Here is a 24,345-nt window from a genome sequence, read left to right as displayed (position 1 = left end):
GCAATTGTAAATATTTATGCACCCAACATAGGAGCACCTCAATACATAAGGCAAATGCTTACAGCCATAAAGGGGGAAATTGACAGTAACACAATCATAGTAGGGGACTTTAACAGCCCACTTTCACCAATGAAAAGATCAACCAAAATGAAAATAAGTAAGGAAACACAAGCTTTAAATGATACATTAAACAAGATGGACTTAATTGACATTTATTGGACATTTCATCCAAAAACAACAGAATACACTTTCTTCTCAAGTGCTCATGGCACAATCTCCAGGATAGAGCATATCTTGGGTAACAAATCAAGCCTTGGTAAATTTAAGAAAATTGAAATCGTATCAAGTATCTTCCAACCACAACACTATGAGACTAGATATTAATTACAGGAAAAAATCTGTAAAAAATACAAACACATGGAGGCTAAACAGTACACAACTAAATAAGCAAGAGATCACTGAAGAAATCAAAGAGGAAATCAAAAAGTAGCTAGAAACAAATGACAATGAAAACACAATGACCAAAACCTATGGGATGCAGCAAAAGCAGTTCTACGAGGGAAGTTTATAGCAATACAATCCTACCTCAAGAAACAAGAAACATCTCTAATAAACAACCCACCCTTGCACCTAAAGCAATTAGAGAAAGAAGAAGAAAAATAACCCAAAGTTAGCAGAAGGAAAGAAATCATAAAGATCTGATCAGAAATAAATGAAAAAGAAACGAAGGAAATAACAGCAAAGATCAATACAACTAACAGCTGGTTCTTTGAGAAGATAAACAAAATTGATAAACCATTAGCCAGACTCATCAAGAAAAAAAGAGAGAGGACTCAGATCCATAAAATTAGAAATGAAAAAGGAGAAGTAACAACTGACACTGCAGAAATACAAAGGATCATGAGTGGTTACTACAAGCAAATATATGCCAATAAAATGGACAACCTGGAAGAAATGGACAAATTCTTAGAAAAGCACAACCTTCCGAGACTGAACCAGGAAGAAATAGAAAACATAAACAGACCAATCAGAAGCTCTGACTGTGATTAAAAATCTTCCAACAAACAAAAGCCCAGGACCAGATGACTTCACAGGCAAATTCTATGAAACATTTAGAGAAGAGCTAACACCTATCCTTCTCAAACTCTTCCAAAATATAGCAGAGGGAGGAACACTCCCAAACTCATTCTATGAGGCCACCATCACCCTGTTACCAAAACCAGAGAAGGATGTCACAAAGAAGGAAAACTACAGGCCAATATCACTGATGAACATAGATGCAAAAGTCCTCAACCAAATACTAGCAAACGGAATCCAACAGCACATTCAAAGGATCATTCACCACGATCAAGTAGGGTTTATCCCAGGAATGCAAAGATTTTTCAGTATATGCATATCAATCAATGTGATACACCATATTAACAAACTGAAGGAGAAAAACCATATGATAATCTCAATAGATGCAGAAAAAGCTTTTGACAAAATTTAACACCATTTATCATAAAAACCCCCCAGAGTGCAGGCATAGAGGGAACTTTCCTCAACATAATAAAGGCCATATATGACAAACCCACAGCCAACATCGTTCTTAATGGTGAAAAACTGAAACTATTTCCTCTGAGATCAGGAACAAGACAAGGTTGTCCACTCTAACCACTATTCTTCAACATAGTTTTGGAAGTTTTAGCCACAGCAATCCGAGATGAAGAAGAAATAAAAGGAATCCAAACTGGCAAAGAAGAAGTAAAGCTGTCACTGTTTGCAGATGACCTGATACTATACATAGAGAATCCTAAAGATGCTACCCGAAAACTACTAGAGCTAATGAATGAATTTGGTAAAGTAGCTGGATACCAAATTAATGCACAGAAATCTCTTGCATTCCTATACACTAATGATGAAAAATCTGAAAGAGAAATTAAGGAAACACTCCCTTTTACCATTGCAACAAAAAGAATAAAATACCTAGGAATAAACCTACCTAGGGAGACAAAAGACCTGTATGCAGAAAAGTATAAGACACTGATGAAAGAAATTAAAGATGATACAAACAGATGGAGAGATATACCATGTTCTTGGATTGGAAGAATCAACATGTGAAAATGACTATACTACCCAAAGCAATCTAGATTCAGTGCAATCCCTATCAAACTACCACTGGCATTTTTCACAGAACTAGAACAAAAAATTTCACAATTTGTATGGAAACACAAAAGAGGCCCAAATAGCCAAAGCAATCTTTTTTTTTCCCCCTTAGGTTAATTTTTATATTACTTATCATTGTACTGCTATAGCTAAATCAACTAAATATAATTTTACATAGTGTTGCTCAAAAGATCTACAAACAACAAGGCTGATATTTACCTTAAAAAGGAGCATTTTTAAAATAAAAGAAGAAAACAATTATGTTCCAAATGAATGGCACTGGGCAAAATACATATTACCAGTAACATATTTAGACAGTGAGTATCAGGTGCCGATTGGTTTCTCTTAATACGCATAAGAGGCTTGAAGAAGATCTTGAAAATAATGTTACTCCCTCTAAATTTTTAGCTTCTACATAGTGTCAGATGTTATAATTGATATGAAGTATAAATGCGTTTAGGCAAAAGTAAAAATCCACATACAAAGTAAAATAGCAAAATCTGTAGAGACTTTCTGTAGAAGCCTCTCTTCTCTTGTGGTAACATCCTTTAGTACATATCCAGAATAGATTAAATTGAAACAATATATTTTGATACAGTAGCAATACTTTCATATACTCTTACTAAATATTATAAAATTCCAAAAATACATAAATATTCCTTCTACCATGCATTGTGCTCCATTTTGGGCCTGATGAGGTTGTGGTTACTATTTTAACAGTTAAACAGTGCACCTCAAAAGTTCTGCCATCTATAAACAGTGAATGGAGACAGTGGTGAGGGCTCTAGAGAGATGGCAAAGTACCTTTAAAGTGAAAATTTTTTATGGAGTGTCTCCAAATTAGAGGAGAGGAGGATACAGGGTAGGGGAGGTAAGCAGGGTAAAACAATTTTAAAATGACACTGCTTAGGAGTATATATTTAACGATAACTACTATATCTTGTCTATCCTTTATACTAATCTGGAATAACTGCATGTTTGTGCAAAATAAAGTTTCTACTTTATAGGAAGAGGAGCAGTGTGTTAGGAAAAGCATGTTCTTAGTCAGGGGAAGATGTGAAGACATCTCTCTCGTAAGTGCTATTTTACTTGGTAAATCTTTTGGCTACATCACTATATGCTATTTCAACCTCCTTATCACTGGGGCTGGTAGCCAAAACAATGTTAAGAAAGAAAAACAGAGGTGGAGGAATCAGGCTCCCTGCCTTCAGACGATACTACAAAGCTACAGTAATCAAGACAGTATGGTACTGGCACTAAAACAGAAATATAGATCAATGGAACAGGATAGAAAGCCCATAGATAAACCCACACACATATGGTCACCTTATTTTTGATAAAGGAGGCAAGAATATGCAATGGAGAAAAGACAGCCTCTTCAATGATTGGTGCTGGGAAAAGTGGACAGCTACATGTAAAAGAATGAAATTAGAACACTCTGTAACACCATACACAAAAATAAACTCCAAATGGATTAAAGACCTAAATGTAAGGCCAGACATTATCAAACTCTTAGAGGAAAACATAGGCAGAGCACTCTATGACATAAATCACAGCAAGATTCTTTTTGACCCACCTCCTAGAGAAATGGAAATAAAAACAAAAATAAACAAATGGGACCTAATGAAACTTAAGAGCTTTTGCATAGCAAAGGAAACCATAAACAAAATGAAAAGAAACCCTCAGAATGGGAGAAAATATTTGTAAATGAAGCAACTGACAAAGGATTAATCTCCAAAATTTATAAGCAGCTCATGCAGCTCAATATCAAAAACACAAACAACCCAATCCAAAAATGGGCAGAAGACCTAAATAGACATTTCTCCAAAGAAGATATACAGATTGCCAACAAACACATGAAAGGATGCTCAACATCACTAATCATTAGGGAAATGCAAATCAAAACTACAATGAGATATCACCTCACACCAGTCAGAATGGCCATCATCAAAAAATCTACAAACAATAAATGCTGGAGAGCGTGTGGAGAAGAGGGAACCCTCTTGCACTCTTGGTTGGAATGTAAATTGATACAGCCACTATGGAGAACAGTATGGAGTTTCCTTAAAAAACTACAAATAGAACTACCGTATGACCCAGCAATCCCACTATTGGGCATATACCCTGAGAAAACCATAATTCAAAAAGAGTCTTGTACCATAGTGTTCATTGCAGCTCTATTTACAATAGCCAGGACATGGAAGCAACCTAAGTGTCCATCGACAGATGAATGGATAAAGAAGATGTGGCACATATATACAATGGAATATAACTCAACCATAAAAAGAAATGAAATTGAGTTAGTTGTAGGGGGGTGGATGGACCTAGAGTCTGTCATACAGAGTGAAGTAAGTCAGAAAGAGAAAAACAAATACCATATGCTAACACATATACATGGAATCAAAAAAAAATAAAAAGGTTCTGAAGAGCCTAGGGGCAGGACAGGAATAAAAACACAGATGCAGAGAATGGACTTGAGGACACGGGGAGTGGGAAGGGTAAGCTGGGACGAAGTGAGAGAGTGGCATGGACATATATACACTACCAAATGTAAAATAGATAGCTAGTGGGAAGCAGCTGCATTGCACAGGGAGATCAGCTCAGCGCTGTGTGACCGCCTAGAGGGGTGGGAGGGAGATGCAAGAGGGAGGGAATATGTATATGCATAGCTGATTCCCTTTGTTATAAAGCAGAAACTAACACACCATTGTAAAGCAATTATACTCCAATGAAGATGTTAAAAAAAAATGACCACAAATAACTAATGTTGGTGAGGATGTAGAGAGAAGGGAGCCCTTGTACACTGTTGGTGGGAACATAAATTGGTGCAGCCACTATGGGAAACAGTGTGGAGGTCCCTCTAAAAACTAAAAATAGAACTACATATGACCCCACCATTCCATTTCTGGGTATATATCCAAAGAAAACAAAAACACTAATCAAAAAGATAAATGCACCCTAATGTTCACAACAGCATTATTTACAAAAGCCAAGACGTGGATAAGGAAGATGTGAATTTATATACATATATATAATTTATATACATTATGTAATGGAATAACTCAGCCATAAAAAAGAATGAAAATTTTCCATTTGCAACAACAAAGATAAACCTGGAGAGTTTTATGCATAGAGAAATGAGTCAGACAGAGAAAGGTAAATACTGTATGTTATCATTTATATGTGGAATCTAAAAAATAAATGAAGTAATATAACAAAAGAGAAACAGACTCACACATACAGAGAAAAAACTAGTGGTTACCAGTGGGGAGAGGAAAGGGAGGAGGGGCAAGATAGGGGTAGGTGATTAAGAGGTACAAACTACTATGTATAAAATAAATAAGCTATAATGATACATGGTATAGCACAGGGAATATAGCCTATATTTTATAACTTTAAATGGAGTATAATCTATAAAAATTTTGAATCACTATGTTGTACATCTAAAACTAATATATATTGTAAATCAACTGTACCCAATTTAAAAAAGCAGTCTGGGACTTCCCTGGCTGTTCAGTGGTTAAGACTCTGCACTTCCATTGCAGTGGGCATGAGTTCAGTCCATGTTCGGGGAACTAAGATCCTGCGTGCTGCGCAGCACGGCCAAAAAATAAAAAAATAAAAAGCACAATCCATAAAAAAACCAATAAATTTTATTTCATAAAAATTAAAAACTATAGCTAGGTGAAAGATTCTGTTAAGAGGATGAAAAAACATGCTACATACTGCAAGAAAATATTCACAAATCACATATCCAACAAAGGACTTGTATCTAGAATATTTAAGAACTCTCAAAACTAACAGGATAAAAACAAAAACTCCAATTAGAAAATGAGTAAAAGACATGACTAGACATTTTACCAAAGAGGATATATGGATGGCAAATAAGCACATCAAAGATGCTCAACATTATTAACTGTTAGGGAAATGTAAATTAAAACTGTGATGAGTTATCACTACATACCCATTAGTACGGCTAAAATAAAAAATAGTGACAATTCCAGCTGATTTTTGACACTGCTGAATATTCATTTCCTTTTAAATGCCCTTATACTTATTTTTCTAGTTCTCTAAATATTATTTCTCTGTCATCTTCATGGGTTTCGCTTCCCTGCCTGACTGTGGCCCAGTGTTCTCTTTCCTTGAATCTTCCTGGATGATTCTCTTCTGATTTCAAGTACCTTCCATATTTTGATGACTCCCATAGATTTTGATGCACAAATACCTCAAATTCAACATGTCAGAAAAAATGAACTTATCAGCTTCTTCCATAAGACGTCTCTTCCTCCTTATTCTCTCTTCTAGTTATCGCTATTTACCCAATCACTCATGCTTAATACACCTGAGTCTTAACTTCTTTTTCCCCCTCTCTCTGCCATACAATTAGTCCCCAAATGCTACGAATATTTCTCCAATCAGTCCTCTTTTTGTCCTAGCCTTAGATCAGGTCTTCCTCTTTCCCCTTGACTACAATAGCCATCAGTGGCTTCCCATAACATACAGAATTAAATCTTAATGTGTATGCAAGGCTTTCTGTAATATGACTCCTACCTATTCTCCTGCCTCTCCTCTCACCACGCTCTGTATCATATTTTATGCTTCACCAACGTGGACTTTCTTATTCATCCTTGAGGAAACATAATTTATCTATCTATCCATCCATCCTTCCTTCTATCATCTGTCTATCTATCTTAAAAACCATGAGTTTACACTTATGCCTCCTATTCCAATTTAATATCACTGGGTTCATTCTAGTCTTCCCTCTTTCCTTATTTGTTGCTCCCTTCTCTCCCAGTCAGAAACCTAGCTTTTATGAACCACAGTATATTTACTTATTTTGTTAAATTCTAGAATACACATAAACTGTTTTTAAATTGCTAACCCATAACATGTGAGAAACCTACTCTGCACCACTAGGGAAGTCCCACCATCTTCACTATTTTAAAATGTACTGTTCAGGACTTCCCTGGTGGCACAGTGGTTAAGAATTCACCTGGCAATGCAGGGGACACAGGTTTGAGCCCTGGTCCTGGAAGATCCCACATGCCGTGGAGCAACTAAGACTGTGCTGCCACAACTGCTGAGCCCATGTGCCACAGCTACTGAAGCCTTCATGCCTAGAGCCCGTGCTCCGCAACAAGAGGAGCCACCGCAATGAGAAGCCCGCACACCGCAATGAAGAGTAGCCCCCGGCAACTAGAGAAAGCCTGTGCCCAGCAATGAAGACCCATTGCAGCCAAAAATATATAAATAAATTAAGTAAAAAGAAATAACTAGGGGCTTCCCTGGTGGTGCAGTGGTTGAGAATCTGCCTGCCAATGCAGGGGACATGGGTTCGAGCCCTGGTCTGGGAAGATCCCACATGCTGCTGAGCAAATAGGCCCGTGAGCCACAACTACTGAGCATGCGCGTCTGGAGCCTGTGCTCCGCAACAAGAGAGGCTGCGATAGTGAGAGGCCCGCGCGCCGCGATGAAGGGTGGCCCCTGCTTGCCGCAACTAGAAAAAGCCCTCACACAGAAACAAAGACCCAACACAGCCAAAAATAAATAAATAAATAAATATTTTTTTAAAAAAAATAAATAAAGTGTACTGTTCAGTGGTGTTAAGTATTTTCACATTGTGCAACTAATCTCCAGAATATTCTCATATTGTAAAACTGAAACTCTACACTCATGAAACAACTCTCCATTTCCTTTTCCCCCTAGTCTCTGGCAAGTGGCATTCTATTTTCTGTTTTATTAATTTGACTACTGTAGATACCTCATATAAGTGGAATCATAAGGTGTTTATCTTTTTGTCATTGGCCTATTTCATTTAGCATAATGTCCTCAAGTTTCACCCATCTCCTAAATTTTTAAGCATTCTTTCCCCTTTATTTGAGATATACTTTGCAAATATTTTCTCCCAGATTGTCAGTAGTCTTTTGACCTTTTTTATTATGATATTCTTAAAACATGCAAACATTTAAATTTTATGTAGTCAGAATTTGTCAATCTTTTTTTCCTTTTTTGTACCTGGAATTTGAATCATAGTTATAAAGTCTTTCCCTATGCTTAATTATAGAAGAATTTTATCAGGTTTTTTCTGGCCTTGTATAGTTTTATTATTTAGTTTAATTAAATTTCTGATCTATTTGGAATTTATTCTTGTGTATGTTGGAAGATATGTGTTAAATTTATCTTTTCCCAAATGGCTAACCAGTTGTCCCAGAAATATTTACTAAAATCTTTATCTTCGCTTCAGTGATTTGGGGTGCCACATTTATCATATGCTACATTTTCCTATGGACTGAAGCTATACCTGGACTTTCTATTTTTTTTTTTCCCCAGTGGTGTGTCTATTCATGTACCTGTACCACACTATTCTCATCAGGGAGACTTTATAGTATGTTTTAATGTCTCCTAGGAATAGTTCTTCCTTACAAATATTCTTTCTCAGGGATTTCTTGGCTATTTATTTTTCCACTTGAACTTTAGTCTCTACTTGTCTAGTTTCTTAAAAATGTGTGTAGATATTTTTATTGGTATTGCATTAACTTGATTTTGGGACAACTTTAAATTTTCATGATGTTAAAATATCTTTACCAAGATCAAGTACTGTCTTTCCATTTGTTCATGTCTATTTTTGTCAGACTACTCATTGTTATGGGAGAATTTATGAAATTATATTATGATGCTAGTATACCAGAATAGTATCTCCAAGAGAGTGGGGCTTTGTCTGTTTTGTTTATTACTATATCCTCAGCATTTGGAAAAATACCTGAATATTTGTTGAATTAATGAATATTTGTTAAATGAAGGAATAGTAAGTTAGATTAAGGATGTTTGTTTTGCCTTGAGAAAGTGAAGAGTATACTAAGAACATTAATTTGGAGAGAACGCATCATAAATAAAAATGTAAAATAGTTTCTTTGTAGGTTGTACTTTTGGATAAAATATTTTTATTCTGAAAACATGTTATTTTTCATAATATTTTTACTCTGGAATGCTACATTTCACATGTATCATTGAAATGCTACACCATTTAGAACATTTAATTTTTTCTTATTACATTCTCAGTTCAACTATATTTATTTGAAACAATGTGTAGAGAGTAGTCCCATAGTACCTATTCAGCAGGAATGGCTGGATCACATGTTAATGCTGATACCTGAGTCTTTAAAGGAAGGGAAAGAAAGAGAAGAACTCATTCAAAGTCTCATAAATGAGGTGTCAAGTGATTTTGAAAAAAGCATGAAGAGATATTTGGGTAAGTGGTATTTAACACACACCAAGCTTGCTTGTTCCCCCACCTCTCCCAATCGAAAGTAGAAATATGAATAATGAACATTATATGTTTAGCTATATATATTTCTTAGATATTTTTAAAGTTTTAACTTTGAGCCTATAACCTAGTCAAATCTTTGTAATTTAAGGACACTGTTTTTAAGGGTACTTTTTGTAATTTTTATGTGCTTAATAGCTTTTTAATTTTTTACTTTGTCTTTATGGTTATACTATTTACAGGATTGTAAGAAAATATTAATGTGTTTGGGGAGATTTATTAGGGATTTAACCTTCGCAATTTTTAATTGGATTAATTGTTTTAAGTGACCATGCCAGTGACCTTTGAATAGATAGGATGAGAAAAACTGAGAACTTATTAAAGCTTTACTGTATCTGAATTCACCTCCAAAGCAGGGCTGAAATTGTACCAAGAGCATGATTTTGTTTCACATAAGGGATTTTTTTCTTATACTCATTTTGATTCATATTAAACTATACTATCCATTATCAAAAGTTAGAAACTTTGATTTCAGTTAAGTCTTGCAAGGATTGTCAAGAAGCATTAACCTATCTATCTATCTATCTATCTATAAAATATATGTATATATATACTTTTTTTTTTTTGAGTGAGGAGTGTTCTTGTGAGACCTCCAGTTAAATGGCTTGAAGATGAAGGAGGCCGTTTACCTGAATCCCCTGTGTAAGTAAAATTTTTATAAAACAGTACTGTATCTAGGTTTTGATAACAGATTGAAAATAAACAGATCTTTCATTCAAGGCTACAGCTGTGAAGCTCAAAAGTGTTTTGAAAACATGTAAAAAAAAAAATAGTACTACTGTTTTTGTTTTTCCCCAAAGGTATCCTCTACATTGAACTTATCTAGTTGTTGCTTATGCAATTAGTGGGAACATTTATGGATGTATAACTCAACTCGGCCTTAAGTAAGCTTTGGAGTTTGCCAGACAGATTTCTCTGTCTCTTCTTCCCAATCCTAAGGACTGAGTTTGTTTATCTCTACCCAGGGTAACTGAACCAGAGTACAGTGGAAGTTAGGGAACTCATGCCTGGCCCATCAGCCTGCCTTACACACAAATGATCTCTGATGTCTCTGAAGATAATGAACTCTCAAGATCTTGATGTATTTTTATTACATGCTTATCTCCTAAGTTTCCCATTGCTGAGTACATTTCTCCCTTCTCAATCCCCAGTCTTCTCACTTTGATACTAATTCCATGTCATAAATATTATTTCCTAAAATTTAGAATGTATCATTTGAATCCTGTTTGATATGGTGTTTTGCTTTTCCAGAGGCCTGGATTATTCTAAGCGTTGGCATTCTAACTATCTGCAGACAAGAAATCAAATATTAGCTAGTTTGTACATTGTTCATCCAACTATGAAAATGTTATTGGACCTTGGTTATACAACATTTGCCAATACAGTTTTGCTAGACTTAACTGGAATTAGGTAAAATCCCACATTTATTAATTAACATTTAAAATTTTAATGTCTCCTGCTTGAGTCTATATTTTGACTATATAATTTTAAAAAGTGATTGATAAATACTCAGGACTTTTCTTAGGTTAAAAAATTTTTTAATTTATCTTGTTTCAATAATTTTGTATCATGACCAATATCTATTGTTTGCTTTAAATCATTTTTTTTCATAAATAGAGGTAAAGGCCCAATTGATTGTGAATCACTGAAAAATGATTTATCAATACAAGCTAGAAAGGCAGAAGAGAAGATAATGAACACTTGGTATCCAAAGGTTATAAGTCTCTTTACCAAGAAGGAGTCACTAGAAGGCATTAAACCTGAGAAACTGGATGCATTTTATAACTGTGTTTCCACACTTATGTCAAATCAGGTAAATAGGTTTTGTATATTTTAAATGATAATGTTATTGAAGTTACTTTAGTATTTTAAATAAATCTTTAGATATAGTGCTGTATAATTATTTTGAAATAAATTAAGAAAGACTTTTACTATAATTTTGTTTAAATAACTTTAGCAGAAAAATGCTTCATTTCTGGAAGCAGTCTAAAAATGAGAGGTAAGGGCTTCCCTGGTGGCGCAGCAGTTAAGAATCTGCCTGCCAATGAAGGGGACATGGGTTCGAGCCCTGGTCTGGGAAGATCCCACATGCCACGGAGCAACTAAGCCCGTGTGCCACAACTACTGAGCCTGTGCTCTAGAGCCAGTGAGTCACAACTACTGAGCCTGTGTGCCTAGAGCCCTGCTCTGCAACAAGAGAAGCCACCGCAGTGAGAAGCCTGCGCGCCACAACGAGGAGTAGCCCCCACTTGCTGCGACTAGAGAAAGCCTGTGCGCAGCAATGAAGACCCAACACAGCCAATAAATAAATAAAATCTAAAAATAATAAAAATAAAAAATAAAATGAGAGGTAAGTCTAGAAATATGTGTCAATATTATGATTGATTACTGGATTCATGCTTAAAGGCTATAAACTAATTATCTATAGCTTTATTGGAGTAAATTAACAAAAGTACTATCCTAGTGAACATATTTTTGAACTTACGAAATTACAAGTTAATTGATTCTTGTTTTGTTCTCAATAAAATCTTGGTTCGAAATGTTATTGATCGTCTTTAAATGACAAACAGAAAGAGAATATGAATTTTATACAATTATTTTATGGGCTCCTTGAATTTTTACTATTGTAGAAATGTAATCCTAGAAAAATAGTTTTGAATAAAAACTTTTCCTTTTGGTAAAGACCTTCAAAGATTCCATGAATTTTGCCTTTTTTTTTTTAAACACAGGTAGAAGGACTTCCAAGCCTGCTGTATTTTTTAAATTAATTAATTTATTTTTATATTTATTTTTGGCTGTGTTGGGTCTTTGTCTCTGTGCGAGGGCTTTCTCTAGTTGTGGCAAGCGGGGGCCACTCTTCATCGCGGTGCGTGGGCCTCTTACTATCGCGGCCTCTCTTGTTGTGGAGCACAGGCTCCAGACACGCAGACTCAGTAGTTGTGGCTCACAGGCCTAGTTGCTCAGCAGCATGTGGGATCTTCCCAGACCAGGGCCCGAACCCGTGTCTCCTGCATTGGCAGGCAGATTCTCAACGACTGCGCCACCAGGGAAGCCTGAATTTTGCCATTTTTAAAGGGAATTTTTATATATATATATATATATCTGGTATGTAATACTGTAATGAATATACATGATTTCCTTTTACCTTTATGCTCTTAAGAGGACTATGATTATATGATAAGAAGTAAAGAGATGAGGAATGTTTTGAAGATTATTTAGATATAAGTTTGTGTACCTTGCTTAAATTTCTAATAGTTGGTTCTGCATAAGAAAGCATTATTCATACTTTGGTAACTTATAGTGCACGTTTCTAAGTTCCAGTGGCTTCACTCTCACCTAGTGATGTGCTGGAAATCTGACCCCAGGAGAAAAAGCACTGGTTTGTAGTGTTTGCCAATTTCCATGGGGTAAATATTCCCACCATAGTGATTTTCAAGCATCCAAGAGTTTCGTATCTGGCTCACAAAATTCTTGAATGTTTAACAATTGGCTCTTATAATGGTAGAAGCTAGCTCTAGTACACTACTGTCCCTTGCCCTGTATACATGTCGCCTCATGACACCCCCAAACTTAGGTTTCAGGCCTCTCCTCCCCTCAGTCTTTAACATATTGTTGGGTCTTCTGGAACTTTTTCTGTACCCGGGACAGAATTACTAAAGGATGTAGAAGATTCTGAGTTGCCATTTTAAGATTGTTGATATTCCATAGAAAAATTAAAGTTTGTATATTTTGTCCTATTTATTTTAGACTATATTTATTAAGAACATATTTTGCTGAATGAAGATAATTTTCAGGACTAAATGGATTGGTAGAGTGAATTAATTATAGGCAATAGGTTACTGATTTTAGTTAAAGGTTCAGTTTGTACTTTCTAAAGTAATAATAACTTATGGCATCATGCAGCTAAAAGAGCTCTTAAAGAGAACTGTAGAAGGATTTGTAAAACTCTTTGACCAAGAAGATCAACGAGGGCTGCCGATATTTAAGATGGAATTGACGTTTGATGATGATAAAATGGAATTTTATCCTACTTTTCAAGATTTGGAAGATGTTGTTTTGGGTTTGGTTGAGCGAATAGCTGAAGCTCTGCAGGTATTTCTTTATTCTTATCCATTGGGTTTCTTTTTTAAAAAATTTTTATTAGAGTATAGTTGGTTTATGATGTTGCATTAGTTTCAGGTGTACAGCAAAGTGAATTGGTTATACATATACACATACCCAGTCTTTTTTTTTAGATTCTTTTCCCATATAGGTCATTACAGAGTATTGAGTAGAATTCCCTGTAGATCCTTATTAGTTATCTATTTTATATATAGTAGTGTGTATATATCAATCCCAATCTCTCAATTTATCCCTCCTTCCTCCTTACCCCCTGGTAACCATAAGTTTGTTTTCTACATCTGTGACTCTGCCCATTGGGTTTCTTTTTATGGCCCTTTTTTGAACTTTTAAATTGACTTGAAGATCTATAAAGTGTATATGTACATTAAATGTTATAACTCGTTGTTTTCTTTCCATCCTCCAGGTTATTTTAAGTTAAAAGTGCTTTCTCTTTGAGAAAGTTTCCTGGCTTGAAATGACTTTTTTCTTCTTATAACTTTTATTGCAGTTATGAATTGATATTTTTGTGTATGTCTCATGTTCCCTACTGAGTTGTGAACTTCTTAAGAACAAGATCCAAGTCATGTTTGTTCTTTCTAGAGCTTTCTAGTATAATCACTTCAACATTATAGTTCCTCAATAAATATTTGTTGAATGATAGAAAGCTAACCCAACTAAGGTTTTATATTAGACTACAGACAATTTTAAATCATTATTTTGCATCAGGTTATCTTTTCTTGGACCGCTGAAATCTGAAATGAATTTTTAAAAGTATAGTATAAGATCTACATATAGATCAATTGCACAGATATTTATTTCATGAATTGTCATTTTTATTTATGTTAGAATGTCCAAACAGTACCCTCTTGGCTATCAGGAACTTCAACAACTGTGAATCTTGACACAGAACTTCCTGAACATGTGTTAAAATGGGCTCTTGAAACACTGAAGGTGGCAGTACATCGTAACTTAGAAGGTGCAAGAAAACATTATGAGACATATGGTATATATGACACATAATATTATATCTCTTTTTTTGCCATAAAATAATGCCATTTTATTTCACTAGAATTTGGTCAGTTATTTGGTTGTCTGGATCTGTCATGAAAGAGCAGAGAGCCAGAAGTGAGCATAGGCACAGCTTTTGGCAGAGTCATGGATCAAACCCAAGAAACTTGAATTCTGTTGTTCAGTCCAAAGGGTGAATGTTAATTGGAGCAGGGTCACAAAGCCAAAATGTAGAGAGAAGAGTTGTTGGCATAAGGAGAAAGTTAAATCAAGGGCAAAAGCAAGGTAATTTCTAAGAATAGTTTTGAAGAGTCTGCAGCTCAGTAGCCTCCTCAAGTGTGTTATGGGGTCAGGATAGATAGTTGTTATTTGACATTCCATTAACCAAAACCTTTTATTGACTGGCTTATCTGTACCTCTAAGTTATTTTACATACCCTATTATCTTTATTTTAAAAGTTTGCATTTAACCTGGTTTGCTTATTAAGTCTATTTTATGTTATTCTGTCTGTTCCTATTAGTGTATGTTAATAGTCTATTAATAATATTTAATTGAATAGGCTACTCCATTCTATGACTATATAAAACAAGCCCTTTACCTTTTTAAGAGGGTGTTACTGAGATTTAAGTTAGATTATTAATTTTCAGTTGAAAAATACAATTGGCTCCTTGATGGGACTGCAGTTAAGCTGATAGAGACTTTTCAGGCAGAAGATCATACTTTTGATGAATACACAGAGGTAAGTGTTAATTCTTTTTCATTAATGTCTTTGAATTTCTTTTTAAAATTAAGATCTTTTTATTCTAAAAAACAAATGCTTCAGTCTAAGTTAACAGAATTTCTTATTCAAAACGTTATTTTAGTAAACTCATATGTTCATCTAATAATTTCCCTAGTCATTCATTTAACTCATTCATTGATTCAACAAAAATATCTTTCATCACATTCAGAGACATAGCAAGATTTTGGTGATGCAAAAATAAATAATACATAAGCATTATCCTCAAGAGCTTGTATTTGGCATGGAAGCCAGACATCGAAATAACAACTGTAATATATGAGATTAGTACTAGAATGGAGATAAGGACAAAGTGTTGTGGAAGCTCACAAGAAGGAATGATTACTTTTGCTTTTGGAAATTGGTGGAGGTTTCTAGAAAAAGTGAAAAGTGGGCTGGACTTTGAAGTAGATGTTTATAGGTGGAGAAGAGAGGAAATGTAACGTTAAGAAAAGGCCAAAAGTATTTAGAGGTGTTCAGAGAACGTCAAATAAACCCCAAATGGCTGAAGAGTAGGTAATTAGGGAAACAATATATGGGGTATTTTGTGTTTCCATACAAATTTTAGAATTAATTGTTCTAGTTCTATGAAAAATGCCATTGATGCTTTGGTAGGCTTGCACTGAATATGTAGATTGCCTTGGGAAGTATGGTCATTTTAACAGTATTAATTCTTTTACTTCATGAGCCTGGTATATCTTTCCATTTGTTTGTGTTGATTCAATGTCTTTCATCAATGTCTTATAGTTTTCAGAGTACAGGTCTTTTACATCCTTGGCTAGATTTATTACTAGGTATTTTATTCTTTTTGATGCAGTTGTAAATGGGACTGTTTTCTTAACTTCTTCTGATAGTTCATTATTAACATGTAGAAACAGAACAGATTTCTGTATATTAATTTTGCATCCTACAACTTCCCTGAATTTATTTATTACTTCTTACACTATTTTGGTGGTGTCTTTAGGATTTTCTATATGGGTTATCATGTCATCTGCAAACAGTGACAGTTTTACTTCTTCCTTTCCAATTTGGATGCCCTTTATTTCTTTTTCTTGTCTGTTTGCTGTGGCTAGGACTTCCAATACTACGTTGAATAAAAGTGGTGAGAGTGGGCATCCTTGTCTTACTCCTGATCTTAGAGGAAATGCTTTCAGCTTTTCACCATTGAGTATGACGTTGGCTGTGTAATATAGCCTTTATTATGTTGAAGTATGTTTCTTCTATGCACATTTTTTGACAGTTGCTATCATAAACGGAATTTGCATTGTGCCAAAAGATTTTTCTGCACCTATTGAGATGATCAGATGGTTTTTATTCTTCATTCCGTTAATATGGTGTATCACATTGATTGATTTACAGTTATTAAATCATCCTTGCATCCTTGGGATAAATCCCACTTGATCATGGTATATGATCCTTTTAATGTATTGTTGAAGTCAGTTTGATAATATTTTGTTGAGGATTTTTGCATCTATGTTCATCAGTGATACTTGCCCGTAATTTTCTTTTTTTCTGTTGTCTTTTTCTGGTTTTGGTATCAGGGTGATGCTGGCCTCATGTAATGAATTTGGAAGCATTCCTTCCTCTGCAATTTTTTGCAATAGTTTGAGGATAGGTGTTAACTCTTAAGTGTTTTGTAGAATTTACCTACAAATCTGTCTGGTCCTGGACTTTTGTTTGTTGGGAGTTTTTAAATTATTGATTCAATTACTTTACTGGTAATCGGTCTGTTCATACTTTATATTTACCCTATTCAGTGTTGGCAGATTGTACATTTCTCAAAATTTGTCCGTTTCTTCTAGGTTGTCCATTTTATTGTCTTATAATTGTTGTTAACAATGCCATGTGATCCTTTGTATTTCTATGAGTCAGTTGTAACTTCTCTTTCATTTCTGATTTTATTTATTTGGGCCCTCTCTCTTTTTTTCTTAATGAGTTTGGCTAAAGGTTTATCAATTTTGTTTATCTTTTCAAAGAACCAACTCTTGTTTTCACTGATCTTTTCTATTAATTTTTAAATCTCTATTTCCACTCTGATATTTATTTCTTTCCTTTTACTAATTTGAGATTTTGTTTTTCTTTTTATATTTCCTTTAGCTGTAAGGTTAAATTGCTTATTTGAGGATTTCCTTGTTTCCTGAGGTAGGCTTGTATCACTATAATTTATCTCTTAGAACTGCTTTTGCTGTATCTCATATATATATATGTATATATATATATATTATTGAAGTATAGTTGATTTACAATGTTGTGTTAGTTTCTGGTGTACAGCAAAGTGATTCAGTTATACATATACATAAATATTATTTTTCATATTCTTTTCCATTATTGTTTATTGCAGGATATTGAATATAGTTCCCTGTGCTCTACAGTAGGACCTTGTTGTTTATCTAATTTATATATAGTAGTTTGCATCTGCTAATCTCAAACTCCCGATTTATCCCCCAACCCCCTTTCCCCTTTGGTAACCATAAGTTCGTTTTCCCTATATATTTTGGATCATTGTGTTTCATTTGTCTCCAGATATTTTTTTATTTCCTCTTTGATTTCTTCAGTGACCCATTGGTTGTTTCATTGTGGATTTAATTTGTATTTCACTGATGACTAATGATGCTGAATATCTTCTAATATATTACTTTCCACCCATGTATCTTCTTAAAAATAAAATTTCTGTTCTAGTAATTTTTATATTTTAAGTTGTGTTTTTTATTCTTATTGTTTAATTATAATGGATTTATTTTATTGGGCTATATTATTATAAAATTCTTATTATTGAGTTTTAAGCTGTCTTTATATATTTTGGCTAAAAGTCTTTTATCTGCAAAATATTTTGCAATGGGCTTCCCTGGTGGCGCAGTGGTTGAGAGTCCACCTGCCGATGCAGGGGACACGGGTTCATGCCCCGATCCGGGAAGATCCCACATTCCGCGGAGCGGCTGGGCCCGTGAGCCATGGCCGCTGAGCCTGTGTGTCCGGAGCCTGTGCTCCTCAACGGGAGAGGCCACAACAGTGAGAGGCCTGCGTACAGGAAAAAAAAAAAAAGTTTTGCAATATTTTCTCCCAGTATATGCCTTGACTGTTCACTTTTTGTAACCATGTCTTTCAAGGAGCAGGCATTTTAAATTCTATTGAATTCCAGTCTATCAATTTTTTCTTTTAAGGTTCGTTCTTTTTAAGGTCCTATCTATCTTTTTGTTTGCCTACTCCATGGTCACAAATATTTGTGCCTATATTTTCTTCTAGACTTTTTATAGTTTCAGCTTTTACATTTAGGTCCGTTACCCATCATACATAATTTTAACATATGGTGTGGAATATGAGTCATGGTTCGATTTTTTCCATGTGGATGTCAAGCTGTACCAACATCATTGATTGAAAATACCATCATTGGGACTTCCCTGGTTGTGCAGTGGTTAAGAATCCACCCGCCAATGCAGGGGACATGGGTTTGATCCCTGCTCTGGGAGAATCCCACATGCTGAGGAGCATCTAAGCCCATGTGCCACAACTACTGAAGCCCATGCACCTGGAGCCCATGAGCCACAACTTCTGATCCCACCCGCTGCAACTACTGAAGCCTGCGCTCTCTAGTGCCCACATGCCACAACTACTGAGCCCGTGTGCCACAACTACTGAAGTCCATGCACCTAGAACCTGTGCTCCACAACAAGAGAAGCCGCCGCACTGAGAAGCCCGTGTATCTCAGTGAAGAGTAGCCTCTGCTCGCCACAACTAGAGAAAGCCTGTGTGCAGCAACGAAGACCCAACACAGCCAAAAACAAAAAAAAGAAAAAAAGAAAATACTGTCTTTTCCCCATTAAATTATCTTGACATCTTTATTGAAATTCAATTGACTCTATGTTTGTGGGTCTATTTCTGGATTTTATATTCTTTTCCATTGATTTATAGATCTATTCTGATGCCAATACCATAATCTTGATTTCTGCAGTTTTACAGTAAGTTTTAAAATTAGGTATTAATTATAAGTTCTCTACTTTTTTCTTCTTTTTCAAAATTATTTTGAATACTCTATGGTTTCTGTATTTCCATGTACATTTCAAAATCAATTTCTGTAAAGAAGCCAGCTGGGATTTTGATTAGGATTAAATTGAATTTCTTTTTTTCTTCTGGCTGCACTGCATGGCATGCAGAATCTTAGTTACCCAACCAGGGATCGAAGCCTTGTGCCCTGCAGTGGAAGTGTGGAGTCCTAACCACTGGACTGCCAGGGAAGTCCTGGTCATTTATTCACTTCTAGTATTATTAATATAGTTTTATTTCTGTCTGCTATTTTACTTTTTGTTTTCTATATGTCTCATGTCTTTTTTGTTCTTCTATTCTTCCTCTTTTACTGCTTTCTTTTACACTAAATGAATATTTTCTAATGAAGCAATTACATTTCTTTAATGATTTTTTTCAATTTTTAAAAAAGTTTTTTTTAGTGTTTATTCTAGGGCTTATGAGAGAAGCCTAACTTAAATATCTTCAGATTTATGCTAACTTAATTCCAGTGAGATATAGAAACATTATTCCTATATAGTTCTATACACTTTCCCCCTTTTTGTGGTATTATTGTTATACATATTACATATATTAATGTTACAAGCCCAACAATACATTGTTATAATTATTACTTTACCATCTGTAGTCATTTCCTTAGCCCAGTACAGCTTTGCCTCCACCTTTCTTCTTTGTACTCTTACGTTTATGTTTAAAATATATTTACATTTCTGTATGTTAGATGCCCAACAATACATTATTGTACATGTTATTTTATGCATTATATATAATATAGATATAATATATATGATATGTATTATACATATTATTTTATACATCTCTTTTTAATATTGGTTAAGAGAAAGAGGGAGAAAAATATGTACTTATACTATCTTTTATACTTTCGTAATTTGTTTTACTGGTACTCTTTGTTTTTCCTTATGGATTTGAATCATCATCTGGGGTTACTTGCTTTCAACCTGAGGAAGTCCCATTAGTATTTCTTTTTTTTTTTTTTTTTCCATTAGTATTTCTTATAGGACAGGTCTGCTTAAAAAATTCTCTCAGTTTTTGTATATCTGGAAATATCTTTATTTTATCTTGATTTTTGAAAGATAGCTTTTCTGGATTTAGAATTCTTGGTTGACAGTTTTTAACTCTTGCTGATTCAAGATTTTCTCCTTGTCGTTGGCTTTCTGTATTTTTACTATCATGTGTCTGTTTCTGAATCTCTTTGCATTTATCTTAAAGTGCTTTGAACTACTGGATGTGTAGATTGGTGTTTTTCAATCAGTTTGGGAATCTTTCAGCTATTGTGGTCTTGAATATTTTTTGTGCTTCTTTCTCTCTCTCTTGTGCTTCCTTCTTCATTACACATGCATTGGTCCACTTAATCATGTCCCATATTTAACAGAGGCTCTGGTTTTTTCTTCATTTTTTTTTCCATTTGTTTTTTGGATTGCATAAATTCTATCAATCTACCTTCAAGTTTGCTAATTCTTTCTTCTGTCAGTTCAAATCTACTGTTGAGCCTCTCTAGAGAATTTTCCATTTCAGTTTTTGTACTTTTCAACTCCAAAATTTCCATTTAGTTCTTTCTTTTATATATATAATTTCTAAACCTTTCATCTATCTGATGAGACATGGTCATTGTACCTTCCTTTACTTCTTTAAGCATGATTTCCTTTAATTCTTTGAACGTATTTGTAATGGCAACTTTCAAGTTTTTTTCTGTTAAATTCGATTGTTTTTGGTTGTGCTGACAGGCAGTTTCTGTTGCCTGCGTTTTTTAAAACCAGTGTATGGGTCCTACTTTCTTGTTTCTTTGTATGTCTCATAATTTTCTGTTGGAATCTGAACATTTTAGATAATATATTGTAGCAACTCTAGGCCCTGTTCCCCTTTCCAGTTTGTTATTTTTATTTGCTTGTTTATTTGTTTAATGACTGGGTAGATTATTTTAGTGAAGCCTGTTTCTCTCCCCCACCCTCTGAAGTATTAAGCTTTTGATGTTGCTCCTCCAGGAGCCACAGCTTTTGGTGTGCCCAAAGTCTTCCTGGGAGGCCATGCTTTCAAATGGCTTTCTTCTCTCTTTCTCTGGCCACACATAGCTGTTAGTTTTCACTTTTTGTTGGCTAATTGCTGTATTGTTTTCAACAATGCCATGGAAGTATAAATTGCTCTACTGATTAATCAAATTCAGACTCCCTTGAAAGAGCAGTTCCCAGGGTCAGTGTTTGATAGTTATTCGACCCTAGGAGGGCTTCTACCAGCAGTCTCCTTCCCTGGCTCTCTCCCTCAAACTAGCCGGTCTGTGATTTAGCCCAAATCTTCACCAAATCCCTGAATCTTCCTCACAGTTGCTCCCTACCACAACCTCCAATGTTTTTGAGGGCACACTTAGGCTTGAACTTTTCCATGCTCTATTGCAAATGAAGTCAATTCCTTTGGGAAAAGATTAGGAGGTATCTATTTTATGACCTGCTTCCCCTTCACTTCCAGGCAAAATCTCTGAGCCATGGCCCTGGAGCTGGGAATGGGGATAATGACATGCTTCTCTCAGTGACAATCCCACTGAAGGGGTTGAACCCTCAGTGGAGTGAAGAGCCGTAACCTGAGGTTTTCCTGTCTTTCTTCTGATACGGAACCACCACCTTACCAGCAGGGAAAGTGTGATTGATGTCGCAGTATTCTCAGTGGTACCATGACCAAGGTAGACCCTCCCTTCCATGAGTGGTATCTGGGTGGAACAAGGGAGTCCCCACCTTCTAATTGTACTCACCAAGAACGTAGCTTTATCAACAGCTATTTAAGCTCTCCAGCTGGAACCTGTGTGGAAAGATAGCCCTGTGTTCTTGAGTACACTTATCTGGAGTGGAGTATCAACCTTGCTGAGCTGGGAACACGGAGGGAGGGAGCAATCCAGGTTCAAATACCACAGATTCTCACTTTTCTTACCAAATATTCATAGATTTTCATGAATAGATGTTTCTTCATTTTCTGTATACTCTTATGACCATTTTCAGAGGCTTTAAATTAAATGCTGTTTTTAAAATAATTTTCACCAGTTTCACTGGGGAGCAGGTCCACAGAACTCCTCATGTTGTCATGCTGGAAGTGTTTTCTGGGTTTCTTTCTGTAATTTTAAAAATCTGGCTTCTTTTAAGATTTTCTCTTTTTTGATGCTTCTCAGCTATTTGATTGTGAAGTGCTTTTATATTGTTTCTTTTTTCTTTCTTTTGTTTGAGAAGAAATACTGTTGAGATTCTTAGGTCTGTTTAGTTCTTATCAAACTTGGAAAATATTCAGACATTATTACGTCAAATTTTTTTGTTTGTCTCCTTCCCCCAATTCTGGAATTCCAATTTCATGTATATTAGACTGTTTGATATTATTCCAGAGGTTACTGAAGTTCTGTTCAGAGTTTTCAGTTTCTTCTCTCTATAGTTCATTTTGGATAGTTCTTTTCCATCATTTTAAGTACACTAAGGGCTTTCCTGGTGGCGCAGTGGTTAAGAATCCGCCTGCCAATGCAGGGGACACAGGTTCAAGCCCTGGTCCAGGAAGACCCCACATGCCGTGGAGCAACTCATTCTGTGTGCCATAACTACTGAGCCTGTGCTCTAGAGCCTGTGAGCCACAACTACTGAGCCCTCGAGCCACAACTACTGAAGCCTGCACGCCTACAGCCTGTGCTCCGCAACAAGAGAAGCCACTACAATGAGAAGCCCACTCACCGCAACGAAAAGTAGCCCCCGCTCGCCGCAACTAGAGAAAGCCCGTGCACAGCAATGAAGACCCAACGCAGCCAAAAATAATAAATCAAAATAAATAAATAAATAAATACATTTATCCTTTCTTCTCTGGTGTTAAACTGCTGTTACTCATATTAAGTAACATTTTTGTTTCAGATGTTTTCCAAATTGTTTTGTAAATATTATTTTTGCTTTACTATGTTCATATTTTATTTTACATTCTTGAACATAATAGAGCATATTTCTAATAGGTTACAGGGAGGCTGGTCTGTATCATTTCAGTCCATCATATAGTGCTTTTCCATTTTCCCCCAACATTTTTGTGTTCTATAAGTCTTGTACTTGTTTCATAAAATATAATTGCTAAGTATTCTATTTTTTGAAGATGTTATACATGGAATTGTTTTCTTAATTTCATTTTTGTATTGTTGATCATTAATGTCTAGAAATACAATTGATTTTTGTATATTGGTCTTATATCCTGCAAACTTGTTGAACTTTATTAATCTTCATAGTTTTATGTATATGTGTGTATATTGTTTAGGGTTTTCTATATATAATATGTCATTTGCAAGTAGAGATTGTCTTATTTCTTCCTTTTTAATATGGGTGCCTCATTTTTTTTTTCTGCTTAATTACCCTGGCTAGTACCCCTGGTATAATGTTGAGTTGAAGTAGTGGGAGTAGATACCCTTTTTGTTCTTGATCTTAGAGGGAAAACATTATTTTTTAAACCATTAAATATAATATTAGTTGTAGATTTTCCCTAGATACTCTTTAACAAGCTGAGGACGTTGACTACTATTCCTGGTTTGTTAAGTGCTATTACCACAAAAGAGTGATAGATTTTGTTAAATGCTTTTTTAAAAAAAATTAATTTTATTTACTTTTTTATACAGCAGGTTGTTATTAGTCATCCATTTTATACACATCAGTGTGAACATGTCAATCCCAGTCTCCCAATTCATCATACCACCACCACCACCTCCTGCCGCTTTCTCCCCTTGATGTCCATACATTTGTTCTCTACTTCTGTGTCTCAATTTCTGCCCTGCAAACCAGTTCATATGTACCATTTTTCTACGTTCCACATACATGCGTTAATATACGATACTTGTTTTTCTCTTTATGACTTACTTCACTCTGTATGACAGTCTCTAGGTCCATCCACGTCTCTACAAATGACTGAATTTCATTCCTTTTTATGGCTAAGTAATATTCCATTGTATATATGT

The 24,345-nt window shown here is 35.1% G+C and overlaps 1 protein-coding gene across 1 annotated transcript in view; it reads left to right on the top strand.

Annotated features, from left to right (window-relative positions):
- Positions 1-24,345, top strand: part of DNAH12 (dynein axonemal heavy chain 12) — a 229,604-nt gene that overhangs the window by 38,954 nt on the left and 166,305 nt on the right. Inside the window, exons 6-12 of the mRNA XM_073811265.1 lie at positions 9,205-9,394; positions 10,039-10,111; positions 10,721-10,879; positions 11,087-11,282; positions 13,373-13,561; positions 14,417-14,573; positions 15,226-15,317. Coding sequence (XP_073667366.1) covers positions 9,205-9,394; positions 10,039-10,111; positions 10,721-10,879; positions 11,087-11,282; positions 13,373-13,561; positions 14,417-14,573; positions 15,226-15,317 — 1,056 coding nt within the window. The remainder of the gene's footprint in view (positions 1-9,204; positions 9,395-10,038; positions 10,112-10,720; positions 10,880-11,086; positions 11,283-13,372; positions 13,562-14,416; positions 14,574-15,225; positions 15,318-24,345) is intronic.

This window comes from Tursiops truncatus, chromosome 10, assembly GCF_011762595.2.
Source record: "Tursiops truncatus isolate mTurTru1 chromosome 10, mTurTru1.mat.Y, whole genome shotgun sequence".
NCBI classification, from domain to species: Eukaryota; Metazoa; Chordata; class Mammalia; order Artiodactyla; family Delphinidae; genus Tursiops; species Tursiops truncatus.
This window is presented reverse-complemented; position numbering and strand designations above follow the sequence as displayed.